Here is a 17955-nt window from a genome sequence, read left to right as displayed (position 1 = left end):
TTTCCTTTGAATAGACAGGTCCCAAATTATGGTATTTTACCTTTTAAATTAGCTAATGATTCTTTTACTTATTTAGGGATTAAAATTACCAAAAACCATAAAGAATTATTTCGGTTTAATTTTTTACCCTTAATTGATCAGATTAAAGGTTTGTTTACTAAGTGGTCACCATTATCTTTATCTCTGATAGGTAGGATTAATGCTATTAAGATGGTTATTTTACCTAAATTTTTATATGTTTTTCAAGCGGTACTAATTTTTATTCCGAAATCCTTTTTTACTAATGTTGATTCAAAAATTTCTTCATATATATGGCAGAATAAAAATCCCAGGTTAGGTAAAATATACTTACAGAAGACAAAGAAGGATGGTGGGTTGGCATTACCCAATTTCAGATTTTATTATTGGGCAGTTAATATTAGATATTTGATATGTTGGTTGAAAGAATGGGATGGTCCTTTTGGCCCTCATTGGGTGAGTTTGGAAACCAAATCGGTTTCTGCTTATGCTCTGGGTTCTATCTTAGGGACATCTCTCCCTTTTGTTCTTTCTAAATTGCCGAAGCGAATTGACAACCCGATAGTTAAATATACCTTACGTATATGGTTTCAATTTCGGAAATTTTTCGGGTTGGCTCAATTCGTGTTAAATAGTCCTATTGTATCTAATTGTTTTTTCCATCCCTCAATTATAGATCATGCTTTTTTGGCTTGGAAAACTAAGGGATTATTAAGATTTTCCGACTTATTTTTGGACAATTGTTTTATGTCCTTTGAGCAACTAGCTAATAAATATAATTTGCCTAGATTTCATTTTTTTAGATACTTACAGGTTAGGCATTTTTTAAGTACGGTACTTCCTTCGTTCCCAAATTCTCTGTCTTCAGATACTTTGGAAAGTTTGTTTGAATTAAACCCTTTTCAAAAAGGGCTTATATCAAAACTTTATAATATAATTATGAAGATACGTTCAGTGCCCTTTGATAAGACCAAAAATGATTGGGAAAGAGAACTTAATCTTATTATTCCTATTGAGAATTGGGATAGAATTCTTAAATTAGTTAATACATCATCTATATGTGCCAAACATTCATTATTACAATTTAAGGTTGTACATAGGGCCCATATGTCCAAGGATAAATTAGCTCATTTTTATTCTCATATAAACCCTATTTGTGACAGATGTCATTTAGAAATCGCTTCTTTAACTCATATGTTTTGGTCATGTCCACTTTTGAAAAAATATTGGAAAGATATTTTTGATATTATTTCGGCGGTATTGAACATTGATTTACAACCCCATCCTATTACCGCAATTTTTGGTTTACCGATGATGGACTTACTTCACTTATCTCCTTCCGCCTGTCGAATGATTGCTTTTCTCACTTTGATGGCTAGAAGATCTATTTTGTTGAATTGGAAGGAAATTAATCCTCCCACGGTATTTCATTGGCTTTCTCAAACTATGTTATGTCTAAATTTAGAAAAAATTAGAAGTGCTGTATTTGATACTTCTATTAAATTTGAAAAGATATGGAGACCATTTATTCAATATTTTCATATGATGTAATGGCCCTGTGCCGGGCTTATTGGTTTTTTTTCAGCTTTAATCGTATGTATGTTGAGAGGATCGGAGTTGACGTCATTGATGTTTATGTATACTCGTGAGATACTATGAACAGCCCTTTTTTTTTCTCTTTTTAAAAGTTTTTTTTATTTTTTTTCTTCTTTGTTTTTTTTTTCTTTTTCTTGATACTAGATTAGTAGATTAGCTAACTTTCTTAGATAGATTTTTTTTTCTCTTTTTTATACTATATATTATGGAATATCTAAACTTACCTTGTTCATATATATACTATATGGTTTATGTTTTGGGAAACTTACTTATGCTGTATTCATTGTTTATGTATTTCTTTATGTATAATGGGAGTCTATATATTTGTAATCCCTTACCATTATTTGAATTGTATCTCATTCATAATATTCTAAATATTAATAAAAAGATTGAAAGAGAACATTTCATTGTTACAGACTATCACGAAACATAGCAATCTGAAATGATTCAGTAACTTCCCAGCTCAATCATCACATGAAGTACATCATGACAACAAAGTATTTCACGAATTAAAATCTACTCAGTAAAATCAGAGGACACAACAATTCAATTTTTCAGTTACTGGATTACATATACACAATACTTCATGGACCATGCAGAAAAATAAAATATTAAACAATTTTGGGCAAATAAGTTAAAATTTGCATTTTGAACCACTCATTTCAGTTTTCCTATAACATGCTAAGATGTCCATTCATCTTACAACTTTTACCATCAGGCTCAGGAACAGTTATTACCCTTCAACCATCAGGTAACTGAATCAGTGTGGATAATTTCACTCACCTCAACACTGAACTGACTCCACAACCTATGGACTCACTTTCAAGAACTCTACGACTCATGTTCACAGTGTTATTTATTTATTCTTTGTTTCTTTTTTTTTCTACTTGCACAGTCTGTCTTCTGCACATTGGTTATGTGCAGTTTTTCATTGATTCTGTTATATTTCTTTGTATCTATTGTGAATGCCTACAAGAAAATTAATCTCAGTGTAGTATGTGGTGACATGCATGTACTTTGATAATAAATTTACATTGACTTTTGACTTAAATCTCAATACTATTGTGATAGCTTACTTTATCAAACTTGGAAAGGCTGTTCTTCAGTCGTGGATCAGCTTCCTCACTTCCCATCATTGCCAACTGTTGTAAGAGTTGACCCACCTAAAATACAAATCAGAACATTTGCACGCTTTAGATACACAAAACTGTCTTTAGCTGCATTCCATCCATGAGCAATGGAAGACACAAAGAGGTCAACAATGTCGCTCTGGCAGATCTTATTCACAAGCATAATCCCAAAGGCAATTCAGCCCCGCAGGAAGGGTATCAATAATCAGCACAGATTGAACGATGTTGTAAAGTGATCATAAGAACATAAGAGATAGGAGCAGGAGTAGGCCAATCGGTCCCTCAAGCCTGCTCTGCCATTCAACAAGATCATGGCTGATCCAATCTTAACTCTAGTTTTCACCAAATCCCACAAGGCAACAGTGCCAACCAACAGGGCACCATGCCGCCCATTTTATTTTATTATTCATCCCGCCCAAACCCACGTGATCACCCGGGGGGAAAAAACCGAGTTGCCAATTGAGGAGAAAAAATCTGGAAAATTCCTCTCCGACCCATCCAGGCTATCGAAAACTGGTCCAGGAGATCACATGGCTGATCAGTGGAAAAGTGAACCAGCATTTCTTTTCCGATCCACTGGGTGGTAACTACCTAGAATTCACTCCTGGAAACAGCAGTGGAGGTCAAAACCTCAAATGGATCTAACAGCCCCAAGAACCATTTGGATTTAATGTGGCAGCTATTCTTAGGCCATGGTATGGTATAGAAACTGCACTGCGGTGGACTGGAAAACTCTACAACAGGTTGTCAAAACTACCAAATGTATGACCCGCACCAGTGTATCTCTCATCAAGAACATACAGTATATACAGAAAGGACCTGGAAAAGGGCCAGTAACATCATAAAGGATACCACCCACCCGACTCATGGAGTTGTCCCAATCCCATCAGGAAGGAGGCTATATAGCATCCGTACCTGGACCACCAGACTTAAAAAAAGTTACTTACACCAAGCAGCAAGGCTGATCAACACATCCACTCACTAACCCAATCAGCACTATATTATCATTTCCTGTCAGTCACCTTGTGCACAGATTCTCCTGTGCCTATTCTCACTTTATGGAAATACATTAAATGTATATAAGCTATCTTATGTATTTACATTGGTGTTTTTTTAATCATTGTGTTTTTTGTCCTGCATAAGATAAAGTTCTCCTTTACACACGTGCACTGAAAATGACATTAAACAATGAATCCTGACCATCATGGACCCCTTTCTCTACCAAAATTTTCCAAGGTTCTTTATTTCTATCTTTTAATTATTCACGTATCTGTCTTGAAGTTAGATATGGTTTCTAATCATCATCTCTTTTCATGTGTACACACCCTGGAATAGTGAATCTTTGAAATTTTCTAGTCAAATTTTCAGCCTCAGTTGCTGTATAATCAAGATAGAAGTTAATACACCTATTAATTAGAAGTTACCTATTAAGTTGATCAGACAAGAAGCAGGTTCAAAGGTCTGATTGCTCTACCCTATTCATGTTCAATAGACTCAGATATTTCTATTTTTGAAGAAAGCCACTTCTGCTATACACCTTTAATCTCCTCCATTTCTTCAGTCACTGAGCAGACTGGTGCGTTTCCCATCTACACCTCAGAATCCAAAAAATACCTATAAATATCCCAATTTATCAAAAGTGTATTTAACATTTAAAAAATCCTCTAGTCTAAACATTCAACCATTCAGATACTACCTTTCGACGTAAAAGGAAAAAAATAGGCTCAAGGTCTTTTACTGAAATTATTTATACTTCCATCAGGGAAAATTAACAGGGAATATTATCCCCAAGCCCTTCTTTGCTTCAGTACCCTCTACATCTGGGGGTTCCCAATGTTTTTTTATGCCATGGACCAATACCATTAAGCAAAGGGTCCATGGACCCCAGTTTGGGAACCTCTGCTCTACACTGAGAAAACCAAAAAAACTGGATGTTTATTTGAAGTCAATACAATTAGAGATTGGTTGGTATGACGCTGTGGGCATCACTGAGTGGTGGCTGAAAGAAGGCCATAGATGGGAGCTTAACATCAAAGGACAGGCAGGAAGGCACAGGTGGTGTTGTGGCTCTGTTGGTAAGAGATGGGCTTACGTCTTTAGAAAGAGATGATGTATGGTCAGAGAACGCTGAATTTTTGTGGGTGGAGTTAAGAAACTGCAAGGATAAAAAAAAACCATTATGGGAATCATATACATGCCTCCAAATAGTAGCCAAGATGTAGGGTTAAGACTGCAAAGGGAGGTGAAGAAGGCATGTAAAAAGGGTAATGTCACAATTGTAATGAGGGGCTTCAATAGGCAAGGGGATTGGGAAAATCAGGTTGGTGTCAGATTGCAAGAGAGGGAATTTGTTGAATGCCTATGAGACAGCTTTTTAGAGCAGCTTGTGCTTGAGCCTACCATGGTCAGGCCATCTTAGATTGGGTGCTGTGTAATAACCCAGATCTTATTAGGGAGCTTAATGTAAAGAAACCCTTAGGAGGCAATGATCATAATGATTGAATTTATACTGCAATTTGAGAGGGAGAAGCCACATGTGTCAGTATCACAATGGAATAAAGGGAATCAGAGAGGTATGAGAGAGTGCTTGACCAGGTAGATTAGAGGAGGATGCTCTCAGGGATAATGTCAGAGCAGAGATGGCTGAAGTTTCTGGGAACAGTTCACAAGGCACAGGATAGATATGTCCCACAGAAGTAGTTCTCAAACAGCAGGGGGTAGGCAAACATGGCTGACAAAGGAAGTTAAAGGACTGCATATAAGTCAAGGAAAGGGCACATAAGGTAGCAAAAGTGAGTGGGAAGTTGGATGACTGGGAAGCTTTTAAAATCCAACAAAAGGCAACTAAAAAAAGCTTTAAGAGGAGAAAAGATGAATTAAGGTGGCAAATTTGCCATGAATATAAAGCAAGATACTTAAAAGTATTTTCAGTTCTATAACGAGTAAAAGGGAGGTGAGAGTTGATCTTGGACCACTAGAAAATGATGCTGGTAAGGTAATAATGGAGGACAAAGAAATGGCAGATAAATGTAATGAAACACACACAAAATGGTGGAGGAACTCATCAGGCCAAGTAGCACCTTTGGAAAAGAGTACAGTCAAGGTTTCAGACCAAAACCCTTCAGCAGAACAGGAGATTAAAAAGAGGAGGAGTAGAGTTAAGAAGTGGGGGGAGGGGAGGAAGAAACACATAGGTATAGGTGAAACCAGGAGGGGGAGGGGTGAACTAAAAGCTGGGAACTTGATTGGCGAAAGAGATACAGAGCTGGAGAAGGGGAAATCTAATAAGAGGCTGATGATAAAATAAGTCAGCAGGTTTTTGCAAAGGGAAAATCTTGCATAACAAATCCATTAAGAGTTCTTTGAGGAAGTAACCAGCAGTATGGACAAAGGACAGGCAGTGGATGTCATTTACTTGGATTTTCAAAAAGCATTTGATAAAGTGCCACACAAGGCTGCTTAACAAGATTAAATCCTACGGCATTACAGGGAAGATACTGGCATGACAGGCAGGGACTGGGAATAAAGCAAGCCTTTTCTGGTTGTCTGTCAGTGACTAGGTGTTCCTTAGGGGTCAGAATTGGGACCACTACTTTTCACATTGTTTGTCAATGATTTAGATAATGGAATTGATGGCTATGTGACAAAGTTTGCAGATGATACAAAGATAGGTGAAACTTACCAAATGTTGAAAGGACTATATTAGGTGGATGTGGAGAGGATGTTTCATCGGGTATCTTTGTATACCCTCAGAACCAGAACCTCAGAATTGAGGGGCGACCTTTTAGAACAGAGGTAAGGAGGAATTTTTTTAGCAAGAGAGTAGTGAATCTGTGCAATGCTCTGCCACAGACTGTGACAGAGGGTCCGCGGGTAAATTTAGAGCAGAAGTTGATAGTTTCCTGATCACTCAGGGCATCAAAGGACATGGTGAGAAGGCAGCTATATGGGGTTAAGTGGGATCAGGGATCAGCCATGATGGAATGGTGAAGTAGACCCAATGGGCTGAATGGCCTAATTCTGCTCCCGTTTTATGGTCTAAGTAAACCCAAGACTCCAGACACGAGCAATTTTAATCCTTTTGTCCCACTTTTCATTCCTCTGATTTCAGCTGACTTTTTCCTCAGAGAGCTCTACATAAGCTTCGAAAACAAGGCCTCGTCTTTCATTCAGCTACTTAGACCATCTTCTGCACTTCACAATCCTCTTCCTCAAGCCCACCACCAATACAGGGGCACTGGCCATCAACAGCAGCTCAGAGCTCTCTGTTCTGGGCCAAAGATTGATCGGCCCTGTGCTTCCGCTTTCACGGCACAACTTCATATGTCTTCTAGCCAAAATCCTTTCTCTTGCAGGGGTCTTTGGAGCTTCTGTTGGTATTTGTGTAGCTCCGGGTTTTTACAGGATGGCCTTGCCCAAACCTCTTCCTTTCCAAGCCAGGCTTGGGACTGTCTGTGACAGAGTACATTTCACAGCAAACTTAACAATTCTGAATCGTAACCAGTCCGATGAGCCCAATTCTGCAACTTCTGGCAACTGTAAGCCTAGTTTTCAGTGGAAAGAATTGAGAATAGCCCCAAATATTTAGCCAGACAAGAAACAAAGCCTTTTGCTACCGAGTCTAAACAGATGAAAAATGCCGTATTTTCTAGCTATCCCAACAGGGTAACATCTGCAAATAAATATATCTAATAAGATACTATGTAAAAAGCTGTTAAACAATTTAAAGGCTTGAGGAATGCATGGAGTGGGACTTAGACTGCAATCAGAACAGGAATAAACTGCTATTTCTCAGGTTAACATAGACCTCATTTGGAGTACTCTAAGCAGTTTTAATTTTATGGTGTTTCCCAGTCAAAAAAAGATGTGGCTAGGAGACACTGCAGTGAATTTTACCAGCATGATTCTGGGATGAGTTTGATTTCAGAAGATCATGTTAAGTGGGCAACTAATTTTTGCAACTATGAATGAGGAGCTATTGAAATAAAACATTTAAGACTCTTAAAGCATTTGATTAGCTTGATGCCAAGAGGTTGTCTTCTTTGCATGCAAAGTCCAGAACTGATGTCCGGAGTTTCAGGATTAAGGCAACAAAATTTCAGTACTGAACTTCAGAGGCTTATGAATCCTTGGGATTCTGTTCACCAGGGGAAATCCTGATGTTCAATCATTGACTACACTGGAGATTTAAAATTATACTTTTTGAAATCAGTGAAAGAAAAAAATATTGTGAATATTAGGTGACAATGTTGGGTTGAGGAAGGTGGTTAGTTATGCAAACATCCAATGATGCGTCAGGCTCAGAAAGTATCTCTGGATTACTCTGAAATCCTAATATTGTGTTCTAATATTCTTATTATGTACTTTAAAAAAAAATTTTTAAATATCTCAGCCTGAATCTGCCTACCTGCATTTCAGTTGATATGATAAATACAATAAAATAAACCTGAACCATTTTTGGTCCAACTCAAAAGCCAATGGATTGCAATGCTTTGCATGTCACTGGAAATGGTATGATTCAAAGGAAATGCCTTTTGTATTTCAAATTTCATGTCCATACAGTTAAAGATTTGGCCTTTCAACGTAGAAAGAGTATTTGAGAACATAAACTCCTATTGGAACTAAGTGATTGCCAAACAATAGCTGATTATAAGTGCAAATTAAGATCAAGAACAAGGAATTTTAGAAACAAAAAATAAATAAAATTGCCAATGTTGTAACCTGAAATCAAAATGGAAAAGGCTGGAAGAACTCAGACAATGAAATACAATCAGTGGAAATGTTTGAAATGTTCTCTCTCATTTTGATGATGCCCAATAGTCCCATAAAACAATGCTGAAATTAGAAAACAGGTTTTTGATGGACCCAACAGCACAGAAACAGGAAACATAGCAGGGTGCAAGTTCAATTCATTTCATATAGTTGCGTTGTTAGTTTTGCATATTGATAATTAATCAATGTACAAATTATACATACAACATTGAGATTCATCTCTAGCTGCCTGTCAGGAGATGAATCTCAAGGCTATCTAATTTATACATACTTCCAACTCTGAATTTGCAAAACAGCCAGCACAAAGACCATACCCAGTCCAGACTTTCTCCCTTTTCTCCCTTCCCATCAGGTAGAAGATACAAAAGCATGAAAGTGCATACCACTGGGCTCAAGGACAGCATCTTTCCTGCTGTTGAAAGTGTATTGAATGGTTCCCTAGTACAATAAGATACACTTCTCATCTCATAAAGTACCTGGAGACCTTGCACCTTATTCACCATTCTACAATGTTATTAGTTTATCTTCAATATACTGTTGTAACAAATTGATCTATTTGAAAAGTAATGCAAATCAAATTTGTCGCTGCATCTTGCGCATGTGACAATAATAAAGCAATTTACCATTCAGAGGCTAAACCAAACATACTTAACCCAAAAGAAACATCATCACAAGAGGATTATTAGGTATCATTTTGTGGCTTCTGCTTTCTGGCACCACAATTTGCTTTGAAGTGGTTTGCTCAGCTTCATCTTGTGAAGAAATAGGAAATTTTTTATACTGTAGTATTACATTGCAGCTTGCACCATCTCCAGATGTTTTCAGTTCCAGCTTGGTACTTGACAGGAATCTAACTTTCTAAATGAATTAGCACAAGTGTAAGGCAGTACAGCTACTTTATAGTCAATATGTTTCAATACTGCATCATTCACTGATGTGACAAAATAGAAAATTATCTGTCTTATTTTGTAGTTTATTTTTAATTTTATTCATGATATTTGAAGCTAAAATAGGTCCTCAAAAATGAAATCTGTGCCACAGTTAGCATGAAAATGATCAAGTTAAAAGAACTGAGACCAGAAACAAAATGTACTAATATTCACTTTCAAATCAATGAGTCACCTTATATTGACTTAATTACTTTTATTCCTTTGAGGGCATTTCCCTCACAAAATGGCGATTTTAATTTTCAGTTTGGTTCTGAAGGTTTCATTTAAAATGTGAAATTGTCTTTCCTTTGCAGAATGACTATCATTTTCTGTTTTTGTTCCAGATTCCCAGAATTTGTAGCTTCTCCTTTAAGTGAAAGCATGCTGTTCCTATCTGAATCAGTTAGCAACCTTCCTCTTTGTACTAGTTTCAAAAATAGAAATGACTTTTTTTTTGCTTAAGTCACTTTCTATGTGCTACATATGGAGCACAATACGGTGCTATTGCAGCTCAAGGTGTTAGCCTTCTGATAATTTGATCTTGAAGGTATAATGCATCATGTTAATTTCTGAAAAACTGTTGTGCAGTATCAACAGATGTCAGCACCTTAATCTCCAAAAAAAACACTGAACAGAGCCATATTTAACGACAAAATTACCAACATCCTCTTTATGTAACATACCATGAGACTGAACCTTTATCTCAGGGGTTTCCAACCTTTTTTATGCCATGGACCAATATTATTAAACATGGAATCCATGTTGGGAACTCCTGCTTTAATCACAAAACTCCTGGTAATCAGAACCCCAAAGAGCAAAGAAAATTGTACATGAACAAAATAAAGATCTAAATAGCAATTGCTAACTGGTGCATATTAACATTAAAAGAACCACATGCACAGTTGCCTTTCCGCAATGATTAAATAGTACAGCACAGGAACAAGCCCTTAGGGACACGATGTCTGGTGCAGCAAGCTATCTGAACTAATCCCATCTCCCTTCACATTATCCCTATCCCTCCATTCCCTGCTTGGTCATGTGTTTGTCTAAATGTTTCTTAAACATTCCTATTGAAAGTGTTTCTATCTCCCCAAGCAGCACAACCCCTCAGTGTCTGATGCTCCAGAAAAAACAAATTTCTTCACCTTCTCCTTCTAGTTAATTCTCTCCAGTCCAAGCGAACCTTTTAAACACCCTCTCCAAAGCCCCCACAACCTTCCTATAATATGGCAACTAGAACTTCACACAGTGCTCAAAGTATGGCCCTGGTTTTATACAGTACAGCTACATTATGACTTTTATACTCAATGCCAACCAATGAAGGAGAGCATGCCATATACCACCTTTACCACTCTATCCAATTGCATTACTGCTTTCAGGGAGTTATGATTACAACTCAAGAGCCCTCTGTACATCAATACTCTTAGCTAATGTATACTTTCCTCCTGCTTCGCAAAATGTATCCCTTTACTTGTCTGGGTTAAACTCTATCTATTATTTCTCCATCCAATTTTTCAGCTGACGTATAATAAGCTGCATGTTTTGACAGCTTTTTCTCATTATCCATAACTTCACCAATTTTCATGTCAAACTTGTAAACTAAACCAGCTACATTTTCATCCAAATCATTCATAGATGTTACAGAGGACTCACCACTGATCTTTGCAGGATCACCAGACAGAAAAACTCTTCTTTACCACTAACTTGTCATCTATGACCAAACCAATTTTTGGGTCCAATAAACTCATCATGGATCTCCTGTGATTTCATCTCCTGGACTTGTCCACTGGGAAAGACCTTGTCAAATGCTTTACTCTAAATCCACATTGACAACATCTAATACCACATCATCTTAATCACCTCCTTAAAGAAACTCAAACCTCTGGCAATTTTGTACAAGCAATCAGTTCATGGTTTTCCCAGAAGAAATAAAGTCCAGCTTGAACATCACTCAACATGAAGATCATAGAACAATAAAACTAAGTGTTATCTTTCTTTCTGACTACCTAGGGCATTTCACCCACACATTGCTTAGTCAATGAACAAAAGGGGTTAAAAACAACAGAATAGAGAACACACTGACCTGAAGTTGATTAGAGTAAGCTTATGTAAGAAATTCTATTCTAGACGTTATATATAAACAAATGCATGGAAAAAAGATAGTAAGAATACATTTTCCACAGCATATGTATTTAACAAATAAGAATTTTCTATCAGCAGGTTTGCCACAAGACTAGCAATCAATTGGGTACACAATATGGGGAATAGAAAAACAGATTAAGTGTTATCCTTTATATGGATTGATGGTGTAATATCATGTTTACTGGCAATGGTAAAACAAAAGAGAACATTTTCTTTAGGATTTAAGCTAATAAATAATCTAAAACATTCCCCAATGTTGTTGTACTTATAAATAAACAATGAGGTCAACACTGAGGAAGTAAAAGAAAAATAGTGAAAAGAAATCTTCACAATATATTTCAAGAACAGGAAGTGATCTTACCTGCATCAAATTAAATCTTGCCACTTCATTAATTGGAGCATCAGAAATTATCCCATACTGTTCTGGATTCACGATTGCTGGGCAAATGAAGTAGGCAAGCAATAGATCTGTGCACATGGCCTTCACCTCCCCAATATCCAGACACTCCATGCAAGATAAGGTTTTATACATTTGAGATACAATCCAACGTAAGCTATGTGGAAAACAGTACGTATTCTGTTTGAGATATCCAATAAATTTGTTTACCAAAGCTACTAGCTTTGCTTCGTTGCTTTCTACCATCTCCTGCACCCTCCGTTTGAACTGCTCTGTGCCTTTTTCCCCAAAAAGTTTCTCCTGTTGTGCTGGAGTAAATCTTTCAATAAGCTTACTTGGATCAGTTTCCAAGTGATCCTCATCTTCCACAAGAAGCAGCATTATTGGTTCGTGCAAGGTCGCAGTGAGAAAAAGCTTGGCCGAGTACAGCCCCTCTGAAAAAAGTTTGAATAAAATGCTGAAGGTACAGGCACCTTTTCGAAGCAACCGCCGAGGATTATCACTTTCTTTCAGTTCAAACTCAATCAGGTAACGCAACACCTGTAGGAGGTAACTCTCATCTTCCTGCATAATGCAGTTTCCATAAAGGGCAGTAAACACTGTAAGGATGACACTGTGGGTACTCTCATGATTAAGCTTCTCTCCAGCAACAAGACATGAGGCAACGAGTCGTGGGTTTTCTCTGAGCCGATTTAAAAATTCACCATACAGCGTCTCTTGGAAACCCAACTGCTTGTAACCATCCACAAACTGAGTATCCTCCAAGATCTTTGCATGTTTGCAGCATTCTGCTGGAGATGCTTCAACACTGAAATAAAAAGAGAAAAGTTTATTTTCTGAATACATGCAATATTAGTATCAGCAAAATTATTTTAAGGTATTCAATACATAGGCAGCTGAATAATTAATATCAGAAGCTCAGTTCTCTTCCAGCTCAAACCAGGTCACCCAACCTCAAATCAACAGGACCCAGCTGTACTTATTGGCTTCAGGTTGGATCTATGACTAGCAAAACATATACAGGTCCTCAAGATTGAGATTTATTTCACGTACCAGCAGATCTCTATAATGATTAGAGTAACTGCTGTACACAACAAATGGAAGAAAGCTTGAATTTTTGAGTTCCTGATCCAACAGTTTTTTCCTGTGGATTTTCCCTTCCCTCAAGATTGTTTAATGTCATTTCCAGTATACAAGTGCAGAGGAGAGGAAATATTTGTTACTCCAGATCCAATGCAGCAAAAAAATTTATAAAGAACATAATAATTTAAAAACAAAGTATAAATACATAAAATAGCTTATAGACATAGATTGATTGTATGTTACTAAAGTGACATCAGATACAGGAGTGTCTACATAAGATGACTGACAGGAAATGATAAAGTAGAGGTAGTTGGAGGTATGGTGGGGTGAGTTAGTGAGTGAAGGTGTTGATCAGCCTTACCACTTAGGGAAAGTGTTTTTGAGTCTGGTGACACTGGCATGGATGCTACATAGCCTCCTCCCTGATGGGAGTGAGACAAGCAGTACATGAGCAAGGCGGGTGTGATCCTTCATGATGTTTCTGGCTCCTTCTGAAACTTGCATATGGTGAATTTTTATGTCATTCCCAACTCTAGTACCTCCAGCTAACAATGAGAACACTGTACAAAATCTGACTTGTACATTTCTGTACACTATCAAACTATCAGGAAGTTATTCAAAGAAAATGCTTTATGCTCCAAATCAGGTAATTTAAGTTTCCAGATGGATTCTAATACTATTTCTTATGTTTTTAAACACTGGAATACAAATCATCCCTGGGATTTTATAAGCTTGCAATTACTGTTTCTTTGTGGTGTACATTATTAAAAATCATAACAGCTTTTATGTTTCTCATCTGATAATATTCTTACACTCAACCTTGACTTTTCTTTATTAATTTCCTGGCCCTCCTTTGCTGGTTCAAAAATGCTGCCAATCTTCAGGCAATTAGTATTCTTGATTATTTCATAAACCTCCACCTCATATTTAAAGCCCATCTTTAATTTCTCATGAGCCGGAAAGACTAGTATTCAAAATATAGTGCTGGCAAGTTTGAAAGCTGATAAATCCCAATGACTAGATAATATGCAATTCAGAATTTCAAAAGAGATGGCTTCAGAGACTCTGGATGCTCAGGCGTCATCTAAAGTTCCACAGATTCACAATCACTTTTTCTCATTAGATTTTGTCTCTTGAGGGATTATTTTCCTGCCAGCTGACACTTATTTCTTTAAATGCTAATCACTGCCTCGCCATATCAAACTTTTCTACGTATTTTCCCAATCAACCAAAGCTAATTTTTCTCTTATGCTTCACAAGCAACCCAACATCAAAAATCAGCCAACAGCTGATTAAGTAAAGAGTCTTCCTCATTTATTTCATATTGCTGTGGTTTTCACTAAACTGAAAGAAAATTTGTACACTGTCTTGGTACAGTCAAATTTTAATTTGTAAACCTGAGAAATTGTTACTCCTGCACATAGACTGATTCTTGTTTCTTATTTAGTCACCTTGAATTTGGTAATTAAACACGCATATTTTCTTACTGTAATTTGCAGTTTGTTATTATGTACTGCACTGTACTACTCCCACAAAACAACAAATTTCATGATATGCCAGTGAATTTTATTTTTTTTTTTATTTTTTTTATTAGTTTTTCAAAACATTTTACAAATTAAAAACCCCAAATCCCAATGAGGAGCATTAATACAGTGCAAAATTAAGCATACAATAACAATATGTTACAAAGGAAGAGAATTTAACAAAAAAGCACCTAAATTAAAGACAAGTAAGCTTAGTGTCCTCCCCAAGCCCCACAACACAAGAAAAAAAAACAACAACTCCAGACCGACCACAACACAATATAAAGAGTATAGGTCAGGACAGTCAAACTCCCAGACTGTGAATACACTTAGCAACAGAGGATAATAATGCCTACTACCAGAAAAAAAAAAGGGAGCTAAAAGCAAGGGACCGGAAAGAAGGAAAAAAAAGAAAAAAAAACCCTAGTCAAGAGGAAGGTTATGAAAGTACTCGATAAAAGGTCCCCAGACCTTATGGAACTTTAGATGCGAATTAAGAACTGAATAATGAATTTTTTCGAGGTCCAAGCAGGCCATAATGTCGTTAAGCCATTGCGCATGAGTGGGCGGGGCAACATCTCTCCATCTAAGGAGGATCAAGCGTCTAGCCAGGAGAGAGGCAAAGGATAGTATTCGGCATTTGGTCGGACCCAGACATAAATCTGTCTCGCCCCAAAAACCGAACAGAGCAATTAAGGGGTTTGGTTCTAGGTGCTGATTCAGAATACCCGATAATGTAGTGAAGACATCTTTCCAGAATTTCTCCAAGCTAGGACAGAGCCAGTACATATGGATGAGAGAGGCCACGCCCCTCTTGTATTTATCACAGAGCGGACTAATGCCAGGGTAGAATCGAGATAGTTTAGATTTAGACATATGGGCTCTATGAACAATCTTAAACTGTAAAAGGCAATGGCGAGCACAAAGAGAGGTTGAGTTAACCGATTTGCAAACTGAGTCCCAGCTCTCCTCGGATAAGGAGATATTTAAATCCTGCTCCCAGGCCATTTTAATTTTATCCACAGGGGCCCGTCGTAAGGCTGCTAGTTTATCTCGGATAATTGATATTAAACCTTTACCTAGTGGATTAATGGAAAGAAATAGGTCCATAGCATTTTCCGCAGGCATTTCAGGAAAGTTAGGAATTAAAGGAGCAATAAAGTGTCGGATTTGGAGATATCTGAAAAAGTGAGCGTTAGGCAGGTTGAACTTAACAGAGAGCTACTGAAAAGAAGCGTGGTAGTGAGGAAAAAAACCGTTCAAAAAAGTTAACATCATCAAAGTTGGGGGCATACAGGTTTGCTAGTGCAACTTTAGTGTTATATAGTTTACCAGAAACAATAATAAAACGGCCATTTGTATCAGATATTTTATTATGGAGTTCAAAAGGAATATTTGAGTTAATAAGAATGGAGACTCCCCTAGCTTTAGCGGCAAAGGATGAATGAAAATGCTGACCCGCCCACTTTGACAGAAGCCAGGAGTTATCAAAACAACGAATATGAGTTTCTTGAAGGAAAGCAATGTCAGCTTTGAGTTGTTTGATATGTGAGAATACCTTCCTCCTTTTAACAGGGTGATTCAATCCCTTTACATTCCAGCTCACGAATTTAAGTGCACTAGCCATTATCAATTACTAATGCATAAAAGGCAGCAGGCATATAAAAAGTCAAGCAGTACACTAGCAGTCTGGGAGCAGAGATGTAAACATAGATTCGTAAAATCAAAACATATACATGTCCTGAGCAATAAAGAAAAACAATAAATACAGTGAGTGATGTTGGAACTGGAAAACTCACCCCACCCACACAACCCAAAACTAGACGGCTACCAAAACAAGTAGCTAGCTCTACCAAAAAAATTAACCCAAATACAGCTTCCAGATCTGTGTCATTGACAACAGTTCCGTATAAATACTATAGCAAATAGTAACTAGTTTATGCACTAGAAAACATAACTACAGATTAGAACAGCTTCTGCAGAAATATAAAACTTAATACAGAGAAAATTGGAAGAAAACCAAAACTAACCTACCCGTGAAAAATTATAGAAGAATAAAGTAAGAGAAAGGGGGAAAAAAAGGTAAAAAAAAAAGGAGAGGAAGGGGAAAATTATAAATTCAAGACGAGTATTTATCAACCATTTACGGAGAGGAGAGAAAAAAATTCAGAGATTAGAAAAAAGGGGTGAAGAAAGGGAAAAAAAAAGATAAAATAAATAAATATTTAAAAAAAGGAAAAATAAATCAGCAATTAAACTGTGAACCAGCAAACAGGGAGGCCTTCACTAAAGACTTCGAACCTCCAAAACAAGTTAGAGTCAGTTGTAAAACTCTGTAGATAAAGTTATACAAGAATAAAAATAGATTACACACACACCAAATCCCGGGAGAGATTGTCAACAGCCCTTAGAGTTTCAATGAATAATGTCTGAGTGATTCAAGTGAAGTCTGGGTCCAGAAAAAGTAATTTTACTACGAGGAGTACTTATCCACCATTTTAGGAGGTCCGATCAGATTCCGAAGATGACTGGATAGCCGCAAGACTTGCCACAAATGCTTCAGCTTCCTTCACCGACCTGAACCACTTGTATTTTCCAGTATTAAGCTTGATTCGTAGATCAGCAGGATTGCGAAGAGAGGGTTTAAAACCACGATCAAAAAGCACTTTCATTACGCCTTTAAACTCAGCGCGCATCTTTAAGGTCTGGGGTGCAAAATCTTCCACAAAGTGAATGGTTGTATCCTGGAAAGGAAAAGAACCCCTGCAACATGCCTCTACAATCAGACTGTTTTACCTGGTATTGATGGAAGCACAAGATTACTGGTCGCGGACGGGAGCCCAGAATTCCAGGGGGAACGTAAACTCTGTGTGCCCGTTCGAGCTCGGGCGGGTTCGGAAGCAAATCTTTCCCGAATATCTCACAGAGAAACTTGGCGAAAAACTTCACGGTTGGTCCATGTTCGGTCGCCTCTGACAATCCAAGAATTCTAAGATTGCGGCGCCTGCTGCGATTTTCGAGATCCACCATTTTGGAAAGGAGTTTGTTACATTTTTCCTCTAAGCTGGAACAGAGAGTCTCCAAGTATCGAACACGACTTTCTAAATCTTCAGAAGTCGAATCGATGCGAGATAGGTGTTCGGCATGCTTGTCCACTTTATCGTTGATCCGATCCAGTTTGTCTTCCAACTGTTTGAAAGCGGTTTTAAATTCCTTTAAAATTTCATCTCGGAGCTTTCAGAGCGCAACCAGGGTCTCGTCTGAGGGAGCCATAGCTTCTTTTCACCCGGATTTAGAACTCTTGCTAGACATTGTAGGTTAGAAATGTTCACAGGCAAGTAAGAGATACCGAAAAAATACCTAAC

General features: G+C 37.4%; 1 protein-coding gene across 11 annotated transcripts in view; it reads right to left on the bottom strand.

Moving 5' to 3' along the window:
- Positions 1 to 17955, bottom strand: part of gapvd1 (GTPase activating protein and VPS9 domains 1) — a 128251-nt gene that overhangs the window by 81210 nt on the left and 29086 nt on the right. For all 11 annotated transcript variants that reach the window (XM_073052605.1, XM_073052607.1, XM_073052606.1 and 8 more), the window contains 2 exons: positions 11949 to 12792; positions 2691 to 2777 (listed from right to left, as the gene is read on the bottom strand). In XM_073052605.1, the coding sequence (XP_072908706.1) occupies positions 2691 to 2777; positions 11949 to 12792 (931 nt within the window). The remainder of the gene's footprint in view (positions 1 to 2690; positions 2778 to 11948; positions 12793 to 17955) is intronic.

Source organism: Hemitrygon akajei, chromosome 7, assembly GCF_048418815.1.
Source record: "Hemitrygon akajei chromosome 7, sHemAka1.3, whole genome shotgun sequence".
Lineage (NCBI taxonomy): Eukaryota > Metazoa > Chordata > Chondrichthyes > Myliobatiformes > Dasyatidae > Hemitrygon > Hemitrygon akajei.
Note: the sequence above shows the minus strand (reverse complement) of the source record. Positions and strands in the feature narration are given on the sequence as shown.